Source organism: Lynx canadensis, chromosome A1 (assembly GCF_007474595.2).
Source record: "Lynx canadensis isolate LIC74 chromosome A1, mLynCan4.pri.v2, whole genome shotgun sequence".
Classification (NCBI taxonomy): Eukaryota; Metazoa; Chordata; class Mammalia; order Carnivora; family Felidae; genus Lynx; species Lynx canadensis.
Genome location: NC_044303.2, coordinates 106,947,657 through 106,971,217, shown reverse-complemented (window position 1 = coordinate 106,971,217; position 23,561 = coordinate 106,947,657). Strand labels below are relative to the sequence as shown.

The window sequence follows — 23,561 nt, the reverse complement described above, 5'->3', positions numbered from 1 at the left end:
AACGTGGAAATACCTGTATTTCATTGTTACCTATAAGTAACACATTGATTAAGAATATTCATTGTATATTCACCTGGGTGGGTCACCTGGGTGGCTCAGACAGTTAAAATCCCACTTTGACTCAGGTCATGATCTCCAGGTTCATGAGTTCACCTTGGGCTCTGTGCTAATGGTTCAGAGCCTGGAAGCTGCTTTGGATTCTGTGTCTCCCTCTTTCATCTGCCCTTCCCTCACTCGTGCTCTGTCTCTCTCAAAAACAAACATTTAAAGAAAGGATTTATTTGTAACTATTAGTCAGGAAAACTACATTTTTATATATTTTAGAGCCAAGTGTTTTTAGAAAAAGTAAGTTTTTGGACATTTTTATCTGACACTATGGCTTGCCTTTTAATTTTCTTAATGGTGTCTTTCAAAGAGCAACAGTTTTACTCTTGGCGAAATCAAACACATTCATTTTGGGTGAAAGGGTTGGTATTTTTGTACATCTATTGTAAAGAAATCCTTGTGAAGCACAATGTCTTAAAGGTTTTCTCTTATGTTTTTTGCTCGAAGCTTTAGAATTTCAGCTTTTTTGTTTAGATCTCCAATCCATTTTGACTTAATTTTTTTTTTTTTAAATTTTTTTTCAACGTTTTATTTTATTTTTGGGACAGAGAGAGACAGAGCATGAACGGGGGAAGGGCAGAGAGAGAGGGAGACACAGAATCGGAAACAAGCTCCAGGCTCTGAGCCATCAGCCCAGAGCCCGACGTGGGGCTCGAACTCCCGGACCGCGAGATCGTGACCTGGCTGAAGTCGGACACTTAACCGACTGCGCCACCCAGGTGCCCCAATTTTGACTTAATTTTTATGTATGATAAGAGGTAGGGGCTAAAGTTCATTTTTTTTGTTCCTCATATAAATACCCAGTTATTCCAGCATTATTTGTTTAAAGAATATCTTTCTCTTCTGTGCTGCCTCAGCACTATGTTTAGAAGTCAGTTCATGCCCACATTTGTGCTTAATTTCACTATGAAGATAAATTTTCCCAGTTTTCTTTGTCAATTTTTGCTTAAAAGCTTTCAAGCTATATTCCTGGGTTCATATAATTATAAAATTATATTATTTAATGATGACTTAAATGCTTAGATAATTATTCTGTGACTTCTTTCACCTCAGACAATGCATTTTCCTTTAAAGTGAGTTCTGACTTATATTACTATAGGCTCTATTAGTATTTTTTGGTTTTTATTTTTCCTAGTATAGTTTTCCATTCTTTGATTTTCAATTTTGTGAATCTTAGATGAATACCATATACTTGAATTATTTTCAAAATCCAGTCTGACAAATTTTGTCTTTTAACTAGAGATTTTACTTTTTTTTTTTTATATATATGAAATTTATTGACAAATTGGTTTCCATACAACACCCAGTGCTCATCCCAAAAGGTGCCCTCCTCAATACCCATCACCCACCCTCCCCTCCCTCCCACCCCCCATCAACCCTCAGTTTGTTCTCAGTTTTTAACAGTCTCTTATGCTTGGCTCTCTCCCACTCTAACCTCTTTTTTTTTTTTTTTTCCTTCCCCTTTAGTTTTTAAATGCATACTAAGACTGCTAGTATGTTTTGTTTTATTTACACTATCTTATTTTGTGTTTTCTTTTTTTCATTTTTTCTGTATATTTATTATTTTCTTCTATCTTGTATTCTATTGATTGACTGAATTTTTAAAATTTAATTTTGAAAATTGTACTTGGCTATTTGAATATGTGTTTAGTCCACTTTTGCTCTTTTTAATATTTTTAATTTTTTAATGAAATATTTTTAAATATTTTAATATTATAAATTTTTAATATTTTAAAAACTTTATTATTTAAAATTTTAATATTTATATTTTTGTTTTCCCCTCTTTTCCTCTTTCCCCTCTTTTATTCTTTTCCTTTTGCCCCCTATTTTCCTCTTTTCCCCCCCTTCCCTCTCCGCGTTTTCTCTTTTCTGTCTCTGCTGCCCCTTCCCTCTGCTTCTGCTCTCCCTTATTTTTCTGTTTATTTATGTTCACTGCTCATAATGTTTATTTCCTTTGTGTTTTCTGAACATTTCTTTACTACAAATTATATTTGTTGAACCTTATAAAATTCCTTTGAGGCCTGGTTTGAAGGTGCATTACTTCAAAAAGGATTTGCCTTTGTATATGCCAGCCACCTTGGTAACTTCATTAAAATAAATGTCTTGGAGTTTTGTACTTCATAGTTGGGTAAAATGGTGCTATGAATCCAGAGGAGCATTTTCTTTGGGTTACGAACCCTCAGGGAGGTTGATTTTCTACTTCCACCTAGTATCAAAATTAATACCGACACATTTCCTGATCTTTGATGGAGCAAATCCATTTCTTTGTCTCCTTCACGCTCAGCTTGTAGTCCTTTGGGGTCCTGCTTTATTTAGGTGTCTCCTGTTAGAGCCTCTACTTTATAGAGCCTCAGGCTTTGTTTTCTGTCCACCGTGTATCCTGGTGCTCAAAATCTAAACTGGTCACCAGGATTAAGCTTAAGTGGGATTTCGGTCAGCCTAATACTTGGCTTCCTGTTCTTACTTTGTTTTTGGCACGTGAAGGTTCCTTAATTTCTTTCCATTTTAGAGGTAAGTTTAAAAAAGTGTTCTTTTTTTCCTCCTTTTGTAATTTGCTCAACAGTTTAAAGTGTTTTTAGTGAAAAGTTTTTCCATAGTGGTTTGCAGGCAAAACTGCAGACAAGGTAAATGGACCCATATGACCTTTTTTATTAGACTTTTAAAAATCATAAGCTACAGTGATTTTTGTAAAGATATAACATATGGTCAATCTGAACTACTCTCCATTTTGGACTTCCTGATTAATTATTAACAAAACTGAGCCATGATATTCAGAAATGCAGATAATAATTACATATGGGAATACAATTCAGCGAGTAATATAAAAGAATAATTGTATTGGGAGGGAATTAACTGTCTCCAATGAAATTATAGTTTTATTTTATTTTATTTTTTTTCAATGTTTATTTTATTTTTGGGACAGAGAGAGACAGAGCATGAACGGGGGAGGGGCAGAGAGAGAGGGAGACACAGAATCGGAAACAGGCTCAGGCTCTGAGCCATCAGCCCAGAGCCTGACGCGGGGCAACTCACGGACCGCGAGATTGTGACCTGGCTGAAGTCGGACGCTTAACCGACTGCGCCACCCAGGCGCCCCTGAAATTATAGTTTTATATAGACAAGTTAATTTGTTAAAGATCAGCTTTCCAGGAAATAATACATTTTCCTGATGCTATTTCAGATAAAGATTTTCAATAACTTCCTTCCAATGTCCAAAGAAGCCTTTAGGAAATGTGGTTTATGACATGTATTCTCTACGATAGGCTTGAAATCTAAGATTTTAGGCTTAAAATCGAGGATTTTAATACTGTGCCATTTTTCCCCAAAATTTCCTCTTATCCATGTGTGCTATCTAGCAAATGCCATTATTATTTGCCCAGTTGTTTAATCCATAAGCCTAGAAGTGATCCTTGAACTTTACTTTCTATCCACACATCCATTCTCACCAAGTTTCATGAGCTCAACTACTTCAATGTCTCTAGAAGCCACTGAGTTCTTCCCATTCCCAGTGTGTGACTGGATCATACCACTGGCCACTTTCTCTTCATCCTTGCACCCTTCTCCTAATTCATCAGGATAGCTGTGATTGATTCAGTTAAGAAGTAAGGAAACTTCTATTTTCAACATGAATCTCCCAAGTAGTATTCAGATGGTTCAGGAGCACTCATGCTATTTCCTTAAAAAGTAAGAAACCCTAGTAACTTATGCCTAATTCTAAGCACAAAGAAAAGTGACAATCATGAGGCCAGAGACCTAACAAAGACGTGGGATTCTGGGGCGCCTGGGTGGCTCAGTCGGTTAAGCGTCTGACTTTGGCTCAGGTCATGACCTCACGGTTCGTGGGTTCTAGGCCCATGTTGGGCTCTGTGCTGACACTCGGAGGCTGCAGTCTGCTTCAGATTCTGTGTCTTCCTTTCTCTTTGCCCCTCCCCAGCTCATGCCCTGTCTGTCTGTCTCTCTCTCTCTCTCTCTCTCTCTCTCTCTCAAAAGTACATAAACATTAAACAAATTAAAAAAAAAAGACATGGGATTCCGTTTTTAAATTAAATGCTCTCATAACAAAAAGTGGTTGGAGATTTATGTTTAGAGATATACATAAGGGAAAGAAGATCGGATCTGGCATACCTGGAGGTAGTGACGGGAGAAGAAAACCACCACTTCATGATTTATATTCCCCTGAGTTAATGCTATACAATTGATCTCATTAGTTATGAAATGGGGGGAAAGAGGGAGATTGGGGGGGGAAGTTCAAGGAAAATTTGTTCATATAGGACATGTACTTTAAAATCACAAGCATAATGTGGGGCGCCTGGGTGGCGCAGCCGGTTAAGCGTCCGACTTCAGCCAGGTCACGATCTCGCGGTCCGTGAGTTGGAGCCCCGCGTCAGGCTCTGGGCTGATGGCTCAGAGCCTGGAGCCTGTTTCCGGTTCTGTGTCTCCCTCTCTCTCTGCCCCTCCCCCGTTCATGCTCTGTCTCTCTCTGTCCCAAAAATAAATAAACGTTGAAAAAAAAATTTAAAAGAAACTGCTATAATTATAAAAAAAAAATAAAAAAAAATCACAAGCATAATGTGAGAGACAATCAATTAAAAAAAAACCAAAAAGTAAAAAGAGACAGTAGGAACAAGATACAATGGCCACACTGCTTGGGCTTAAATCTAAGATCATGGTTTTTTAGATGTATGATCTTGGGAAAGAAACTTAAATTCTCTGGTCCTCTAGTTTTTGATTTAAAAAAAAAATTAGTGGTGCCTACTTCACAGACATGTGAAGATCTATTTAGCAGATATATTTAAAGAACTCACCCATACTAATTACTATACAAGTATGAACCATCTTTTTTTAATTAAAATTCACTCAAAAAAAGTCTTTATTACTTTCTATGTGCCAGAGTCTGCTTTAGTTACTGTGGATAAAGCTCTGAGAAAAATGATCCCTGCCTTCAAAATTAACACTGGAAGATACACAATATAAAAGCACATATGCAAACAGAGAAGAAAATTTAGATGGTGATGGTGGTAGGTGCTCTGAAGAAAATAAAGCAGGACAATGCAGCAGAGAGTAGCTTGATTGTGGGTCACGGTGGTTATGGAGAGAAGTGATATATCTGAGTAACTGACAGGACTTGCTGATGTATTAGAGTGGTAAAGGCAACTATCAAGAAGAACTAGTTGTGGTATAAACTACTGGATAGAAATTAGTGACTGTGGGGTCATAAATAATGGCCCCCAAAAAGATACCCGTGTCCTAAAAGATAGATATCATACAAGTATCTTCTCTGACCACAATGGGAAATGATTTAGAAATCAGTAACAGGGAAAACTGGAAAATTCATTAATGTGGAAATGAAACAACACTCAAAAAGCCATGGATCAAAGAAGAAATTATGAGGGAAATTAGAAAATATCTTGAGACAAATGGAAATGAAAACACAACCTAGCAAAATGTAGAGGACACAGCAAAAGCAGTGCTGTGGGTGGAAACTTAGAGCAACAAATGCTACCATTAAAAAAGAAGATCTTATAACGTTAACAACCTGACTTTATAACCTAAGGAACTAGAAAAAGAACACACTAAACCAACACTACCTAAAGAGAAAATAAAAAAGATTAGAGCAGAGTAAATGAATAGAGAATAGAAAAATAATAGAGAAAACTAACAAACCATAAATTGGTTCACTGAACAGATGAACAAAATCAACAAAACTTTAGCTGCACTTGACTAAGAAAGAAAAATAAAAAAGGACAACTGAAAAGTCAGAAATGAAAGTGCGGACATTACAACCGATGCTGCAGAAATAAAAAGGATGGTTAAGAATGTACTGTAATAATTCTCATGCCAGTCAGAATGGCTCATATCAACAGACAAGAAGTAAGAAGCTTTAACTAGGTTGTGGAGGAAAAAGAAACCTCATGTACTGTTGGTGGGAATGCAAACTGTGTAGCCACTGTGGAAAACAGTACAGAAATTTCTCAAAAATTAAAAATAGAAATGCCATACAATCCAGCAATTCCACCCTTCTATTTACCCAAGGAAAATGGAAACACTAACTCAAAAAGATATATGCACCCCCATGTTTATTGCAGCATTATTTACAATGGCCAAGATACGGAAGTAATCTCAGTGTCCACCAAGAGATAAAGAAGGTGTGGTGCATATACACAATGAAATATCACTCAGTCAAAAAAAAAAAGAGTGAGCTCTTGTCATTTCTGACAACATAGGTGGACCTAGAGTATTATGCAAAGTGAAATAAGTCACACAGAGAAAGATGACTTGATTTCATTTATATGTAATCTCAAATGAACGAACAGAAACAGACTTATAAATACAGACAACAAACTGGTAGCTGCTAGACGGATAGGGCAGTGGAGGGATGGGCAAAATAGGTAAAGGGGATTAAGAGGTACAAACTTCCAGTTGTAAAATAAATAAGTCATGGGGATTAAAATTACAGCTTGGGGAATACAGTTAATTATAATAAGACCATATGGTAACAGAAGGCTACTGCATTTGTCACGGTGAGCACTGTGCAATGTATAAAGCTGTCCAATCACTATATGTGCACGTGAAACTAATAGAACAATTGTATGGCAACTATACTTGAATAAAAATTTTAAAATTTATATGCTAACAAAGTGGATAGCCTAAAAGAAGTGTACAGTTCCTGGAAACACAAATCTACAAGATCCGAATCACAAATACTTATAACTAGCAAGGATACTGAATCAGTAATCAAAAGTATCCCCCAAAAGAAAATACTGGATGTTAAAATGGCTTCACTGGTAAATTCTATGCAACATCTAAAGAAAAACCAACATCAATCCTCACATTTTCCAAAGAACTGAATTGGAGGGAAGACTTCCTTAATTCACATTTAGGAGGCCCTAGCTCATTTTTGATACCAAAGCTAGACAAAGACACTACAAAAAAAGAAAACTACACAGGAGCTTCCCTTATGAACACTGATTTAAAAATTCTCAACAAGACACTAGCAAACCGAATTCAGAAGCATAAAAGGCATTCAAATCAGAAAGGAAGAAGTACAATTATTTCTGATTGCAGATGATATGATCTTATACATAGAATATTTACTCTTTTACCAGACCTAATCACATTAGATCCCTTTAATCATGGATGCCATAACTACAGACAACCATTTCATATGACTGAATTGGTTTGTAATTTTGATATGTGAGCAATATGTATTTTGGCCAACTGAGCATTTTCTTTCTATATTTAAATCATAATTGGCCTAATTAAAATAGCTGATACAATTCTTTCCATATGCAATACTTAAACATTTAAAATACTCTCTTCATAGGTGAATATACGTAAAGTGAGGAAAGGAAACAGCATCATTTCCCATCAAACATTAAATCCTTTCAGTATGTCAGAATTTTTTTGAGAATCCCACAAGATTTTCTTATTTGTAAAGGAATCATATGCACAGACACACACATATATGCATTTGTACATGCAATAAATGTGAAATGTGTATATGCATATATGAAATAAACATGTTTATGAAATACGTCTGCACATGGTGAAATAAAACATACCTAAATCCTCCAATGAGTTTTTTTGTTATAACACAGCATAACATGTGGAAGCAATTATACTCTCCCAAAAACATAGACAACCAGATTGCTTTTGCTCTGATAAGTCCCTGGGAGAGAAGGAGAGAAATTCCTACTCGATATGGACAAGAGGTGCTTCCTGGAAATTCAACATGTAACTAGAAACAGATTGATGTCTTCGTCATTACAGAACTGTCAGGGCAGGGAGTGGGGCTCGTACTTGGATCGGCTCTGTGTCAGGTTACCTAAATAGCTATGTGCCGGCTTTTCCTCCACAACGTTGATTTCTTCTTGCTCCAGCAGGTATCACCAGCACTTCTACATAACCTGTAAGAGTCAATAAAACACGAAATAAATCTTGAATTCTCTTAAGATCTCTTTTCTTAATGACTTGCTCTTTTTTCTTTTGGTTTTGGTTTTTGCTATGGTATTTCAATACTTATGGAAAGAAAAAAATGCATACAAAAGCTGTCATCATTGCAAGGTGAGAAATTTCTTGGAAAGATGTGGAGTCTCATAGCAGTATTAAGGGCAAAAGGTAACTGTATTTTATGTTAAAAAACATAAAGGCTCATTGATCTCTTATGAAGTAGGAGGGGGAAAAACCACAATGGTAGAGCTCAGTTAGAAACACAGTAGATCACGGAACAAAATAAGTAACTTCAGATTTGCTCATGAAACTCCTTAAGTTAGAATGTGCGGGGAAGAAGGAAAGGCAGCTGAGAGAATGCAGCTGGCAGATCAGGTCCCTGGAGTAGCTGAGAATAGGATAAGAGAGACCCAAACACTCCCTGAGGAGATTAACAAAGGGTTTGAAACTGGGCTGGAGACAAGAAAGTGTAAGGTTGCACCTTGCAATCTAGCATCACCCTGAAAGATGTCAAAACAGCTAGAAGCAAGACCCAATTAAGTGGTTTGTTTAGAAACCTTTTTAGCAGAGGTGAGGAATGTAACACTTGAAGTGAAATAAGATAAAAAGATAAAGTGAGATAAAAGGAGTTTGCAGAAAAAGTCCACAATTAAGACTTCATTTAGTGCAGAATAGTTACACAGCAGACACCTACTTTGGCTGAGTAGTTATGCTTTAAATTTTAATATTATAATATATACGATATAGGTAATATTTAATATTCTTAACATTTGTGTAGCTCCATGTATCTGATCAAAGTTTAACTTCAAAGCTAGTAAAAAGGCACAATAACTGATCCCAGAGTTGTCATCTGTTGATTAATTTTTCAAAGTCCCGAAACTGTTTATAATTATTGGTGTAAACCCAAAGGTAGCACACACCCCACCCGGTGGCAGTGGCTGGAATCTGAGGCATGTGTTTTCTGAATCATAATTTCCATTAGTGAATGCTGCTTATCCAATTTAACCATTGTTAGCAAACCAAATCATACAAGCACTATCATTTTGAAACATGAACAAAGTAGGCAGTGATGAAAGTAGAAGCAAATGTTTACTACCGATTTATACACAGAAGTACGGTAAGAAGATCTGTGCACTCAATGAGCTCATAATGAAATTGGAAAGACAAAGCAAAAATACCTTATACAAATATGAGTTAAATAAAAATTCAAAAATTATGTAAAAAAGATCATATGCAGGATGGTATGGTTAACTCCCTGCTTAAAATATAAACCACTCTTTCAATAGTCCTCCTCCTCTGATTACATCACCACTCAAAAGGTTCACTGCTATTTTTAACTCACGGAAGTGGGATTTTTTGTTTTCCTTTTAAATTGTTATACACATTACTCATGTTTGAGAAACACTGGCATCAACTCGAATCACTCAGATTCAGAGAAGAGAACATTTCATAGAGTCAAGTAAAGCTTCACAAAGAAGTAAACAGATGAACTGTCATTGAAGAATGGACAGGAATTGGATATGTATAAAAAAAAAGTATGAGTTAGCTGTATGAAAGGGAAAGTAAGAGAGCAAGTAATATTTTTGGTAGCACATAAGTAAAATAATTCTGTCAGAAAGACAAGATGTTAGAATATGTCTCTGTTAAAGAGAGTTTTAATGCATGCCCAAGATACTGAATTGATCCATCTGAAGTTAGTGAACATAGCAAGGAACTTGGTAATCAGCTACTAGTTTGGAGAAGCTTTATCTGAGAGCAGTATGCAGGATGCCTAGTGATAGGCGAGTTGTGGATTAACCGTATTAGGAGGCTAATGTAAAACTCCAGGAGCACGAGAGGCTAAGGAAGAAAACCCAGTAGGCCCTGTGAAGAAAAAAAAAAATTCTGAACTGACAACCAAAAGAAAGTGGGGAAATAAACACTGAACACAAAGCTTTCTTATTACTTATGTGAAAATGCAGCCATAGTTTATAAGAAAATGGAAGTCAATCTTTGATAGTTCTGATAAGTTGAACTTCACAAATTATAGTTAATAAACCAACATAACACACTAGTGAAAATAGCTACGAAGAACTCTGGAACATCTGGAACTTCAGAGAAAGACTAGGCTATTGGAGTACTTTTGTCAGGTGGTAATATCAGCCATGGAAGTAACTGGAGAAAACTGAGGGAGAAGAGAAGTGAAGGACTCAACCTAGGACAGTCATAGCTTTAAAGAGAGAGACTGAAAATAAAAAAGAATCCAGAGAAGGAATAATCATGAGAAGCAGGAGATCTGGCTGTTCTGGTGCAGTGGGATCCTATAGATTGGATTGTCTTAAGAGAAGCTGTTGCTCAATTGTGTCAGAAGCTGTAGAAACGTCAAAGAGAAAGATGACTAAGGAGAGCCCCACTGAATGTCACAATCAAGAGGTGACTATTCATCTCTGAGCAAAGTAACTTAATAAAGTATTTGGAGAAGATATTAAATTTCAGGATGTTAAGAAAGAAGAGGAGAGAGAGAGAAGTAGAGGGAGTTACTGTAAATTCCTATTTGAGTTTAGCAGTAAACTCAGAGGTTTGTTGTACATTAGGACAGTAGGCTATGTCTACGTTTATAGTTCTATCTAGAGCAAGTGTCATTACTCAACTGGAATCGCTTAAAGGACAGATGAGTTAGACAGAGTTTCAAGAAAAAGGGAGAAGAGAAATACAGAGCAAAATGATTTGAAGAGAGATGGCCAATGAATGGGGACCTAGATATTTTTCAGTAGGTAAGTCATTTAGCATGATTGAGAATGTGCATTTTTAAATTTATTTTTTTTTATTATTTTACTTCTTAAAGGTTTATTTATTTATTTAGGGAGAGAAAGAGAGAGCACCAGCAGGGGAAGGGCATAGGGAGGGAGGGAGAGAGAGAATCCCAAGCAGGCTCTGTGCTATGAGGGCAGAGCCTGATGCGGGTCTCAATCCCATGAACCACGAGCTCATGATCTAAGCCGAAATCAAGAGTTGGTCGCTTGACCAACTGAGCCACCCAGGTGCCCCAGAATGTGCATTTTTTTTAAAGCAGTGAATATGAGAGTGGCTACTGCCAAGTTTAGTAGTTGGAATAAAGTCTGTGATGTCAAAATTGTAAATTTGATCCTCATGTTGGAGAGTTGGCTTTGTTCACAGGAACATCCTATTTAATAACCAGAGATTCCATTCTTTTTTTTTTTTTTTAATTTTTTTTTTCAATGTTTATTTATTTTTGGGACAGAGAGAGACAGAGCATGAACGAGGGAGGGGCAGAGAGAGAGGGAGACACAGCATCGGAAACAGGCTCCAGGCTCTGAGCCATCAGCCCAGAGCCCGACACGGGGCTCGAACTCACAGACCGCGAGATCGTGACCTGGCTGAAGTCGGACACTTAACCGACTGCGCCACCCAGGCGCCCCCAGAGATTCCATTCTTAAACAGACCTATTAAAATGCCAACAGCAATCACTATCTTCGTGGTAGTAATAATGATAAACGTCAGACTGTGACTAGCTATGTGCTAGTCACTATTGTAGGCAATTTACATAATTATTCATTTAATCATAAGGGTAACATCCAAAGTAGATACTACATTTCTCATTTGATAGATGAGAAAATAAAGGGAAAGGGAAAAATTACCATTTTCAAGACTGCTTTCACAGTAATTAGGTGATTGAAGCTGCGACCTAAGATCTGTCTGATTCCACTATGGACTTCGAGCTATGACCCGCTGCTATTATTTCATGCAATAGAATCCATAACACTATGACTCTCCACTGCTGTGCCAAACATACAAGCAAAAAGTCCAAGAGGATGTGTTCCTTATACAGGATCAGTATCATCATCTCTTATGCTAAGAATAACACATTTTATGCCCATTTTCTTCTTAGTGTATACTGATAACTATCTAGTTCTATTATCAGCCAAATATACAATTTATCTTTAAAAATTCCTTTAAAAATTATCCCACATCTAGGCAAGTTACAATGAGACATGATAAATGCACTAAGAAAAAGAAAAAAAAACCTCCTCAAGTTTATTTTCTAGCTCCAAGAAAAATGATTTAACAAACTCTAAATAGAGCACAGGGACTGAAAACACCCACATGTGTCTGCACATGTGTTACTCATACAGTATTATATATATTATTATATATATATATATATATATATACAGTGTCCATGGCCAACTGGACCAAATAAGGCTACAATTCCTTCAAGAAATTCTAGGAAGTCCATAAACATAAGGATAAAATTGTCTGAAGAGAAATGTACAAAACATTCCCTAAATCACAAGGAGATGAAGCCCATGATATAATTAAGGGCTCATACAGATTTTGTTTTTAAAACTTCCTAAAATATAATGTTTCATTATGAATTACATTGATAAATATTAATGGATCATACACTGTGCTGGTCATTGGGAATATAGAGTTAAAAATAATCATGAGATTTTTCCTCATTAATCTTAAAGACTAGCAGGGAAAGAAAAATTAATAAATGTAAACTTACAAATGTGATTAGAACCTCACCATATGGATACAATATAGTGTCACTAAAATAGTTGTTAGTGATGGGGGTAGAGGTTTTCAGTGCTCACCGAAGTAGTGACATCTGAACTGAGATCTAAGTGATGTCTAGAATTAACCAGCAAAGCTAAGAGAAAGCTAAAAGAGCCATATTTTTAAATGCAAGGTGCTGAAGAGAGCATGGTCATTTGAACATCTGTAAGAAATTTAGGAAGGAAAGGGATGATGGTGTGAGACGATGTCGGAGAGACAGGTAGGTACAACACCATGCAGGACTTCACAGTCCAAACTAACAATTCTAGTCTTTTCCCTGAGAGCCATGTGAAGCTAGCATATATCTGGAAGGAGGAAAGCAACATTAATAGTCTCTGATATTCTCAGTATCTTAGGCATCTCAGACATTTTCCAAATAATAGATTCCATGAACACGAGTTACCAACAGCAAATGAACAAATGAACAAAAGTAGAAATTAAAGTGCAGTAAAAACAAAGGAGGTTTGAAGTAAGAATCTGGGGGAAAATGTACCCACATAACTACAGTCAGAAAGGAAAGCAATTTTTAAACTGGTATTTCTCTTTTATATGCTCAGTGGGAAAAAAAAAGTGTTATTACAACTAAATAAAGATACCAGTGCTGAATGCCTATCAATAATTCGGTGAACTGTTTCCATGCATAGTAAATAACCATGCAAGAATAGTCATCAAAAATTCTTGTATCTTTAAAACCCCTTTGGTCTTTCAGGCTTCATTTTAACTTCATACTGGAAACCCTCCTCTGCTACAATCATCCTGGAAAGGTTATTATAATTGTACTTCTTAGTTGAAAGTCTGAGAGGCTATTACAGTTAAGTATGACTTTTCTAAATGAGCTCTGGCAGATTTTGACTTGTAGGACCTGTCACATTTTTCACAGCTTTGGAGGTTGAGAGTTTTGATCTACACTTTACCCTGGGCCTCAGTTATTTTTAGTCTTTAAGATCTCCAAGCTCACTTATCTTTTATTCTGCTGGGGCCTAGCAAAAGGTTACATTCAACTTTAGAGGGCTGTGTCTAATTTTCTTTTCCGAAGGACTCTTTTACCTAGAGGAACTCCGCTATCTTGATTATTCAAACACAAATCGTTGTTCTTAGTATTCAGACTAATACATACTTTAGTCTCAGGTTTTTTTGATATTTGAACAAGAAAAGAATTTAAAATAGGAACAAGCTGAGGTATGTAGTCTAAGCATGCTAATAATGATGAAATTATAATCATAAATATAAGATAGTTTAAAAGACAGACATCCAGGTAAGATACTAATGTAAACGTCTGCTTCCTCCCAGTATGCTTGAGGACCTGAGTGTAAGGTGTTTTCTGGATATAAGGCAAATCTGTAGGTTATTATATTTCAGTACAGACAGTATCACTTTTTGTTGTGGATCACTTTAAAACTCACACTACATAGATCATTGATGGTCATTTCATTCTTCCATCCCCTGAGTACTGGTATTTAGAGATGACGAAACAAGAGAAGAAAGGATGACTTTCCACTATTCATATATCTGGAACATCTTCTGATTCTCCCTGTTATCATTTCCACTATGCTACACTGCTATAGACTCTGTTTCCAAAATTTTATTCCTTCAAAGTGAATAAAAACATTAAAAAAAAAACCATAAAACAAAATGGAAGGCTGAAAACCTGAAGACTAATACTCTCAATAGCTGTTCCACGCGGTTAGAAATCATTATTCTCTGTTAGACATCAGGCTTTGCATTGGAGAATAATATCTCTAGAAACCTGATAGCATTAGCCAATGCAAATTAGATTATTCCCTTTCTGCTCCAATATATTAAATGCATAACAGATGACTTCATATTTACATTAATGGGACATGGGCTTGTTAGAGTCTCTGGCTCATGTCACAGGTATTGTATGTCATCACGAAAACTCATTCCCTATCCATTAAAAAAGTCTTCAATGATGGAGTCAGAACTGTGATTTCTAAGTCAACTTCCATGTAATCTCTTTCCCAAAGACTGTTCAGATTTATTTTTTTTGAAAAGAATTAAAAGAATAATTACCTGCTCCTCTGGTGTGATTAAAATCTCCTTTAATAATTTTGCATGATTTTCCATTGCCATTGCATACACCACAGTGATCTTCCCTTGCAAGGGACCCTAAAAAACCATCACAGCCAACCTTCTGTAACAAGAGATTGACAGTACATTATAAAGTGAGTTTTTTTCCACTTTAGCTTTTTAACCACTAATTTAGAATGAACCTAGTATCTACACACTAGACACATTTAATTTGACAAATGAGCAAAATGTCATATTCTCTTGGTGCAAATTAACAGAGCAAGCTCATGTCAAATGATATCATTGGTAAAGTGACCAAATAGCAGGACAGCAATGAGAATATTTTTCTCACAGTAAGAATTAAATGGTATCTTAAAGCAATTTGAAGGGCGCCTGGGTGGCGCAGTTGGTTAAGCGTCCGACTTCAGCCAGGTCACGATCTCGCAGTCTGTGAGTTTGAGCCCTGCGTCAGGCTCTGGGCTGATGGCTCAGAGCCTGGAGCCTGTTTCCGATTCTGTGTCTCCCTCTCTCTCTGCCCCTCCCCGTTCATGCTCTGTCTCTCTCTGTCCCCCCCAAAAAAAAAAACTTTGAAAGCAATTTGGAAAAAACAATATTGAGACAAATGCAATTATATAAATCCCCAAGGAAATCACATTTCTATTAAATATACCATGATTAATCTACTTCACTCTACTTAACATAGAACAGATATACTCATATATAGAAGGCTTCCCTTCTTAAAGTGGTTCCAAAGCAAATGCTCAATTATTAAAGATTAACTTTGTGAAAATCAAACATATGTTATTTTCACCATAGTTCATGAACAAACTTCTATCCTCATGTTCTTTGGCATCTAGCACGGCTGCTACAAGAAAATATGAACAGCGGGGACATTCATTTTAATTTGCTTCCAGAGGAATTACATTAATATGAATCTTCTGGGATAAAATCATCGACTCCTTTCTAGTGAATAATGCTGGTCTCCCATTGATGTTCAGAAATATGATTATAAATAAGTATGCAATGTTTGCATACTCAAAGGGCAGAAATTAATATGTCAATACTGTCAGAAATAAATGGTTGGATTACACAATTATCCTTAGCCAAGAAGGAGTTGCAAGAGAGATTGATGATACATCCATTTGTAGCAAGTTACAATTATTTTAGAGGAATTTTAAAAATATTATATGAAACAGGGACAAAAACGGGTTTTTTTTCTGTGGTTAGTGTTGGTGGTGCAAGAGGATGATGAATATCCTGAGAAGGCAAAAATCACATTAAACCTGCATAATATAGCATCCTTTCCTTTTATCCAGGGGGATATATCACTGTCAGAGGTAGCAAAGCAATGCATTAGTAGAGAAGCTTGATCTGCAAATCAAAGCGTATTCAGGGAGAAATAAAAGAATGTGGATGAAAGAGGTGGCCACCACAGGAAATTCCTCAAAATACAACAAAGGTAGGGTAAGAGCTCACTAAGCGGGAGCCATGAAAAGACCTGAGAGTCCTGGTGTGAGGGGGGGAAAAAATTTCATTTACATACAAATGAGGAACAAATTTACAGTAGAGTGTAGAGTGGTTTTGAAATGAAAAAAAAAAAAAAAAAACAACAACAACAAAAAAACAATTCTAAGGCTCTATCCCTAGTTTTGTTTCTTGGCAAATACAATAAACCCAATAAGTAGTAGTTAAATGACTGAATAAATTAGACCTACTGGTTTATTAATTTTTTTCCAACCCTTGTAACTGGGATACTATAATTCTGTCCACCTAATATAAAAGCAGGGATAGACATAATGTCATAGCTCAAACAATCACGGATTTTAAAAATAAGCATCAAAGATTTTTTTATTTTGTAATTTAGTGTCAAGTCCCATACTTATCACAACATGCTTATATATCTCCAGACATTGAGGATGAATGCCTTTGAGAAGGTAATGTAATTTAATTGGGGTGGCCACCTGAAATACCACTGGTGTCCTGGAGATGGGCAGATAACATAATACAGAAGAGAGCTTTTTCTATCCTTTTCTAGGACAGAAATAATCACGGAGACAAATGGGTCATGAGGAGAAAGCTATTTTCTTCGTTTTTCAAAAGTTTTAAAGTTCATTTATTTATTTTGAGAGAGAGAGAGAGAGAGAGAGAGAGCGCAGGGGAGGGTGCAGAGGGAGAGGAGAGAGAGAATCCTAAGCAGGCTCTGCACTGTCAGCACAGACCCTGATGTGGGGCTCGAACTCACAAACCATGAGATTATGACCTGAGCCAAAACCAACAGACACTTAACCAACTGAGCCACCCAGGCACCCCAAAAAGCTATCTATTTTCACAGCCCTTCTTCGTCCCTCTCCAAGTTTACAATTGTACATTCAGTTTTGGTGTATGTATTTTGTGTAGCGAAACACTGAAAAACAGGAGGTCGTCAGAAAGAAAAAAGTAGCATGCTTTTAATTATATGGAAAGACTGAATGTAGCATTTTAGTTAAAAGCCAGAATGTTGAAGTATTCCAATTCTGTCAGAAGTCACAATCCATTTCGTGGAACTTAATTGTAACCATCAGATTCATGTGGCACTTATGCAGAATTTTTTTGTTGCTGTTGTTTTAATTTTGATGTCTAGCTAGGAACTCTGGTAAAAATATCTAGCTTACACATACGTTAAGTGAAAACATGGGCAATTTAGGCTATTGTATTTAGGCATATACATGTTAGGAAAATACCCTTTTTTTGAAAAATAAATGCATTGAAGAAAAACTTTAATCTGATCAGACTTACATATAGTGATGAAATAAAGTTAAAAGCTTTACTGCACAACATTCAGGTCTGAAAACAAACATGTATAGGTAAATGTCTGCAATGTTTTTTTTTACAGGCAAATGAAAAATTACATTTCAGGTAACTGACCACAGCTGTTAAAGAATAAGGAAATTAATATGTAATTATAAGACTGTTTCTTATGCCAATGTATACATGATTCTGTGCTTTCAATTCTATAGAATGCTGGCAAAACATAAAATCTTAGAGTTGGTAAAGCATTTAAGTTCCATGTTGTTTCCAAGTTTTTACCCAGAGTTTCCGTAGGTCTCTACTGGAACACAGGTTGGTCCACCCACGCCTTGTACATGTTTTCAAATTTTGGCGCATGTGCATGTGTGTATGTATGCACAGGCGTGCATTTTCTGGGGAAAAAAGGAAACCTTTCATCAGATTCTCAAAGGAGTGTATTGTACAAAAAAGTCAATGACCATTGGTTTACCAACTTCATTTGACAGACTGGTTAATAGGTGTATAACACATTTTCAGTGATTTTCATAAGAATGTCATTTCTTAGTGGCTGTCATGGATTCAGTACTGCTCCACTCAGATGCTTCTTTCCTAACTAAGGGATTTATTTCCTTCCCATGCCCATTAAGTTCATTAGCCAATGGCTCTCATCAGAAATTGCCTAGACGGAAGAAAACTGCCTTTCCTAAGGTCCCATCTCCCTCCTAGGGCAGCTTGCATCCAGACACGAGTAGATGCTAAGGGTAAAAAGGCCTGGTTTTCTCACCCCAAATGAGGACAACTCTGAAGAGCCATCTCCAGCTCACATGGTAGCCTGTTGTGACTGTACCATAGCACACTTTCCTCCCTGTGCCTGACCCTGGCTCCTTCCCCTCCCAGCATGGATGGTGATCATACAGACACTTGGCATTAACCTCTCAGTTTTATTAATCCTCCCAGGGAAAGCCATTTGAGATAGCGGTAGAATTATAAGCAGCAACTTCTAACTTCTAGCCTTTGATCTCTCCCACTCTGCTGTCCACACTTGCTATAAGAGAATTTCTACTTTTCTCAAGATAAGTGAAGACTGCATAAATGCATGTAGCAAATGGAGATTTTTTTAATCTTTATTTTTGAGAGAGAGAAAGAGAGATAGAGAGAGAGCAAGCGGGGGAGGACACCAGAGAGAGGAGACACAGAATCCGAAGCAGGCTCCAGAATCTGAGCTGTCAGTACAGAGCCTGATGCAGGTCTCAAACCATGAGCCGTGAGATCGGACCTGAGCTGAAGTCGGACGCTTAACCGACTGAGCCACCCAGTCGCCCCAGGAAATGGTTTTAAAAGAAAGATATAAGCAAATGAGATGTTTAAGCATTATAAGAAACTGAATATATATTTGAAAATCACTTGTTTCCAGTATGTTGAAAATGCTTCAATATTAGTGAGTAATAGGACTGATTTTATAGGTTTTTGCCACACGGCTCAGCCTTGGACACAAGATATGGAGAAGTGCAGTGCTTGAATTTTGGGTCTGGAATATTTTGACAGAAAATGCCATTTTAGATGCATAATATTTACACTACAGAATTAAAATCTCAGGGTCTTTCAACTGGTCATGGATTTTAAGATGATCTAGTCCAAACCCTTGGTTTCTGAAGACAAGGGGTTTCAAAGCAGATCAGACTGTGCTCAGGATGACAGCTGAGTGAGAACTAAATCCACAGCTTTTGAGTCTGGGCACAGAGTTTCCAGCATACTGTGCAGCTACCCAAAGGCACTCATAGCCTCCTTCAGCACATAGTCCCCCTTCTTAAATGTCTTACCTGACATCTGCCATTTGCACAGACATCTATATCCCTGATATCCACATGAAGTTCCATCCATTACTTTTCTGATAGAAGGATAGGCTGTTCTTTCCCAACAGGAGAGCAAAACAAGGCACATGGTTTTTCCTACACACAGAGTGGATAAAAAAAATGAGCACAAGTTACTCCATAAGTATTTTTATCTCAAGCTTTATTTTTCAGAACGTTGTTGAGTACAAAAGTATAATTTGATGTGAACTGAGTAATGCATTCTACAGTAGTTATGAGCAGAAAATGAGAGGACGCCTGGGAAAAAAATAGATATCCAATGAATAGTTCTCTCCTTAAGAAATATGTCTTCAAATTATTTTCAAAATGTATCACTTATTATTTTCTGGCACCAACCTCTACCACGTACAAAGTGATCACTCTTGCCCGCAGATATTTTACACACCAACCACTGATTTTTTGCTCATATCCTTTGGAATGAACTGCCTCTTAAGTACATATCAGAATTCTGCCTATTTCAGATTACTGATTGATGAAAACTTTCTTCACACGTCACTTCTACATTCCAATACACTAATTTTCAATCCTATACATTTGGCGCTTTCTAATTGCAAACTTACTAAAGGGAGAAAGAAGAATTTCTAAGAGAGCAATTCTCCTAGGATTTTCCATTACAAGGATGTTTAGAAATGCAACAGAATCCCATGAGAACGTTCCCTGGAATGCACATGTGCTAGCTAGGACTCAACCTCCCTTTATTGCTTACTCAGAAAGCATGCCAGTATACATGATATGTAGGTTAAGAAACACCATCCTAGGTGGAGAGTGTTTGAATAGCTGGCAGTCTTCTTCAGGGCTTCATTAAGCAAGAAGGTAGGGTGGTTAGAGTAAAAGGCGTGCCTATCAGGCTCAGTCAAGAGTGGCAAAATATTTTTAAAGTGCTGTTTCTATTTCTAAGTATCCTACAGAAGAACTGTAGTATTTGGTAACACCAGTAGTAGAATTATCCAAATTCTGAAACTTCAGAGCAATTTCCATGCTACATTACTACTCTATTGGCTTGATACCAGTCAGGTCCTTTGCTGTTTATTAAGCTCATATAAATAGATGGAAAATAGTTACAGTCTTTGACACTGATCTTCACTTATGTCTTCAGTAAAGTTCCACGTATGCTGATGGGATTCTATAAATACCAAATAACAGCCAGAGGCATGGAACAGGGTATCACTTTGCAAAGAGAAGACAGACAGTTAAATGAGCCTTCAGAATTGAACATTTCAAACAGTTTTCACATGTGGCTTCTGAATACTGCTCTGAACAATTCTGGGGAGTTGGACCATGGCCTTCAATGTGCATGGTTTTGAAATTTTCCTTTAAGATGCCATTATAAGCTGCAATAAAGCATTTCAGTATGCTCTCACACCTCAAAGTAGGTTATGTTTATTCAATGACTGCTTACTATGTCATATCTTTGGACTTAGAAACAGCTGCTATAATTGCAACGCTTTAAAAGTTATATATATATATATGTATATATATATGTATATATATATAATTCTCTTTCCGGAGTTTTCATTGAAGAGAGGAGCAAACCAAATATATGAATAATGTGGAAAGGAGTTAGTCTAGAAAATTCCATTCACATTCCAAGCGAGAACTCAGATAAAAATCTTTCTATTTCTTCTTTTACAGCGTATTGTCAATTCACTGTGCTTTACAGATGACATAAACATTTGACACCAATCTTCCTTCCTGGAGTATACCCTTGAGATTGTGACATTATAGTGATCCTTGTAACAAGCCAGTACTTCCTTGGCAGGCAGGCTTTGTCTTGATTTAAGAGACCAACCCTTTCCAAGATATGCATTATACATGGATTTCAGCCAAATTTCAGCACAGTGTATGTAAAATACCTGAATGCTAAAGCCATGCATCTTTTTTCTCTAAAAATAACTGTTCACTATGGCATTGATACCCTGTATTTAATTTGCCTAGCCACAGATTCATGTATTACATAAGAATAACAGAAAAATCCCCTTGCATTTTAAGGTGTCATATGTTATTAAGACTTGGAGTTTTTTTCAAAGAATTAGATGTTTTAATTTCTTCCATAGTGCTATATAACGCAAAGACCACGGTTGTGTATTTTCTTTATGCTATGGACCAACATGTTTGATTGATATGTGTCACAAAATTATAAAAAATGCTAACCTGCTAATTATGTAAATATTTATTGTGGATCGTTCTGATGATACACATCATTTTATAAGAGGTAGGGGCTTTTAAAATTGTGATTTCCACTGGCTTTAATATTTTAAATTGGCCCCCATCCAATCCCAATTTTTTTTTTTTACACTGTGGAGAAAACCTGTTTCCTCTGTCTTATTTCACATATGAAATGAACAGGTTTCAAATGAATTTAATATTATCAAATTGAACAGCCAGTTAGAGGCAGAGATAGGATTGACCCTCAAGTGATCTGATGACGATTTTCATTATTTGAATAGTCATATTGTTCCTACTATAAAAAGGTATGGCATATATATTCACAATTATGCAACAATACTCATCAGAAGCTTAATATTTGCCAGTCTGTCCACTCAGCACAGACATAGAGAGAGTACAGACACCTCAAAATCTGCTACAATAAGGTGCTTGGAGGAGCACATACCCAATTTGGAGGATCAGGGAGATTCTTTTTTCCTAGAGGACCTGACGTAACTGAGTCCAAAAAAATCAAGAGCCATTTTTCAGGGAAATAATGGGGAGAGACAGACCAAGCCTGAGAAAGAAAAGGTATTAGCTGAGAAACTAGCATTGTACAGGCCAGGCACAAGAGAGCACATTGTGTGTGAGGGATGGACTGGAAGTCGCGTTGTCTGTGCTGGAGGACACAGAAGGGACGGTGACCCCAGCAAGAGAAGATAAAGGGACGGTCACGCAAAGGGCCTTAGCAACCAGAGGCAGTTACATCTGAGATTGGTCCCGAGAGCAGCGGAGCTCACGGAAGGGTGCCACATGGCACAGTGGTTGACATATCCAGCCTTTAAAGGGCCAGTCTGGCTGAAAAGTGGAGCACGGGCTGTAGAAGACTGGCGAGAGAGGGGAGGAAGGTGTTTGAGGATCCAGTGCAAACATGAACAAACGTTCTGGCAGGAGAACGCTTTGGACAAAGAGGGTTGCTACTTGATTACAGGCATGGAGACTGAGGAAGATGGTCCTAGCTTAGCTTGGGAATGAGACCGATCATGATACTGTTCCATGTGACAGAGCACAGGGAGAGAAGCAGATGCAGGACTGAGACAGAAAGGAAAGGGGCATGCTGAGTTGGAAATAATGAGACGTTGAGTGAAGATGTCCATACAACGGATGGGTAAAGCAATGAAGGGGCTCAGGACAGAGAGATCTGGGTGGGAGATAAACATCTGTGTTTCCTTTGGCATACGGATGATAAATAAAGCCTAGTGAATAAAGTATTATTATCCCAAGGAGATCACTAGAAAATTCATTCACCTACCTTATTAAGTGCCTACTCTGTTTAGGTACTGTTCACAATGTTGAACATATAGCAATGCAAAAACAGGATAAACCCTGTTCTTCCAATAATTATGGGGCACATATAATAAACAAATGTAGGGGTGCCTGGGTGGCTCAGTCGGTTAAGCATCCGACTCTTGATTTCAGCTCAAGTCACGAGCTCATGGATAGAGTTTGAGCCCTGCATCAGGCTCGGTGTAGACACTGTGGAGCTTGCTTGGGATTCTCTCTCCCTTTCTCTCTGCCCCTCCTCTGCTCATTCTCTTTACTCTCAAAAAATATAAAAACTAAAAAAAAATTTTTTTAAATACACAAAATGGAAAAGTATTATGGCAGATGATGGTGGGTTCTGTGAAAAAAGAATAAAGCAAGGAAAGGAAGGGATGAGTTATTATTTTACAAAAAACCTAAAGGAGGTGAGAGAATGAAGTACACAGATACCTAGAGATGGTGTTAAGCAGGGAAAGCAGGGGTTTTCAAGACACTAGGACCTATTCTAGGCAGAGAAAGTGAGCCAGTATGGGTGGAAGTGTGATGGGGAACAGAAGGGATGAGGTCAGAGGGTCAGAGGAAGCCAGGTAGCAGAGATCCTTTAGGCCCTAGAAGGAATGATGTGGGCTTTCAGTGAGCTGGGAAGGTACTGGAGGGTTTTGAATAGAAGAATACAGGAAATGACTGACAATTTAGATGTATCACTCTGGCTCTTGAGACTGAAGGAGAGCACAGGCATGAAGACCAGTTAGAGGGCTACTGCAATCATGGGGAGAGAGACAGTGGCTTGTGCCAGGGTTGGAGTTCTGGTGA

General features: G+C 37.3%; 1 protein-coding gene across 1 annotated transcript in view; it reads right to left on the bottom strand.

Annotated features, from left to right (window-relative positions):
- The window catches only part of ADAMTS19 (ADAM metallopeptidase with thrombospondin type 1 motif 19), a 231,323-nt gene that overhangs the window by 63,458 nt on the left and 144,304 nt on the right, over positions 1–23,561 (bottom strand). Inside the window, 6 exon segments of the mRNA XM_030317935.1 lie at positions 7,931–7,970; positions 7,972–8,012; positions 14,647–14,767; positions 19,230–19,259; positions 19,261–19,292; positions 19,295–19,358. Coding sequence (XP_030173795.1) covers positions 7,931–7,970; positions 7,972–8,012; positions 14,647–14,767; positions 19,230–19,259; positions 19,261–19,292; positions 19,295–19,358 — 328 coding nt within the window.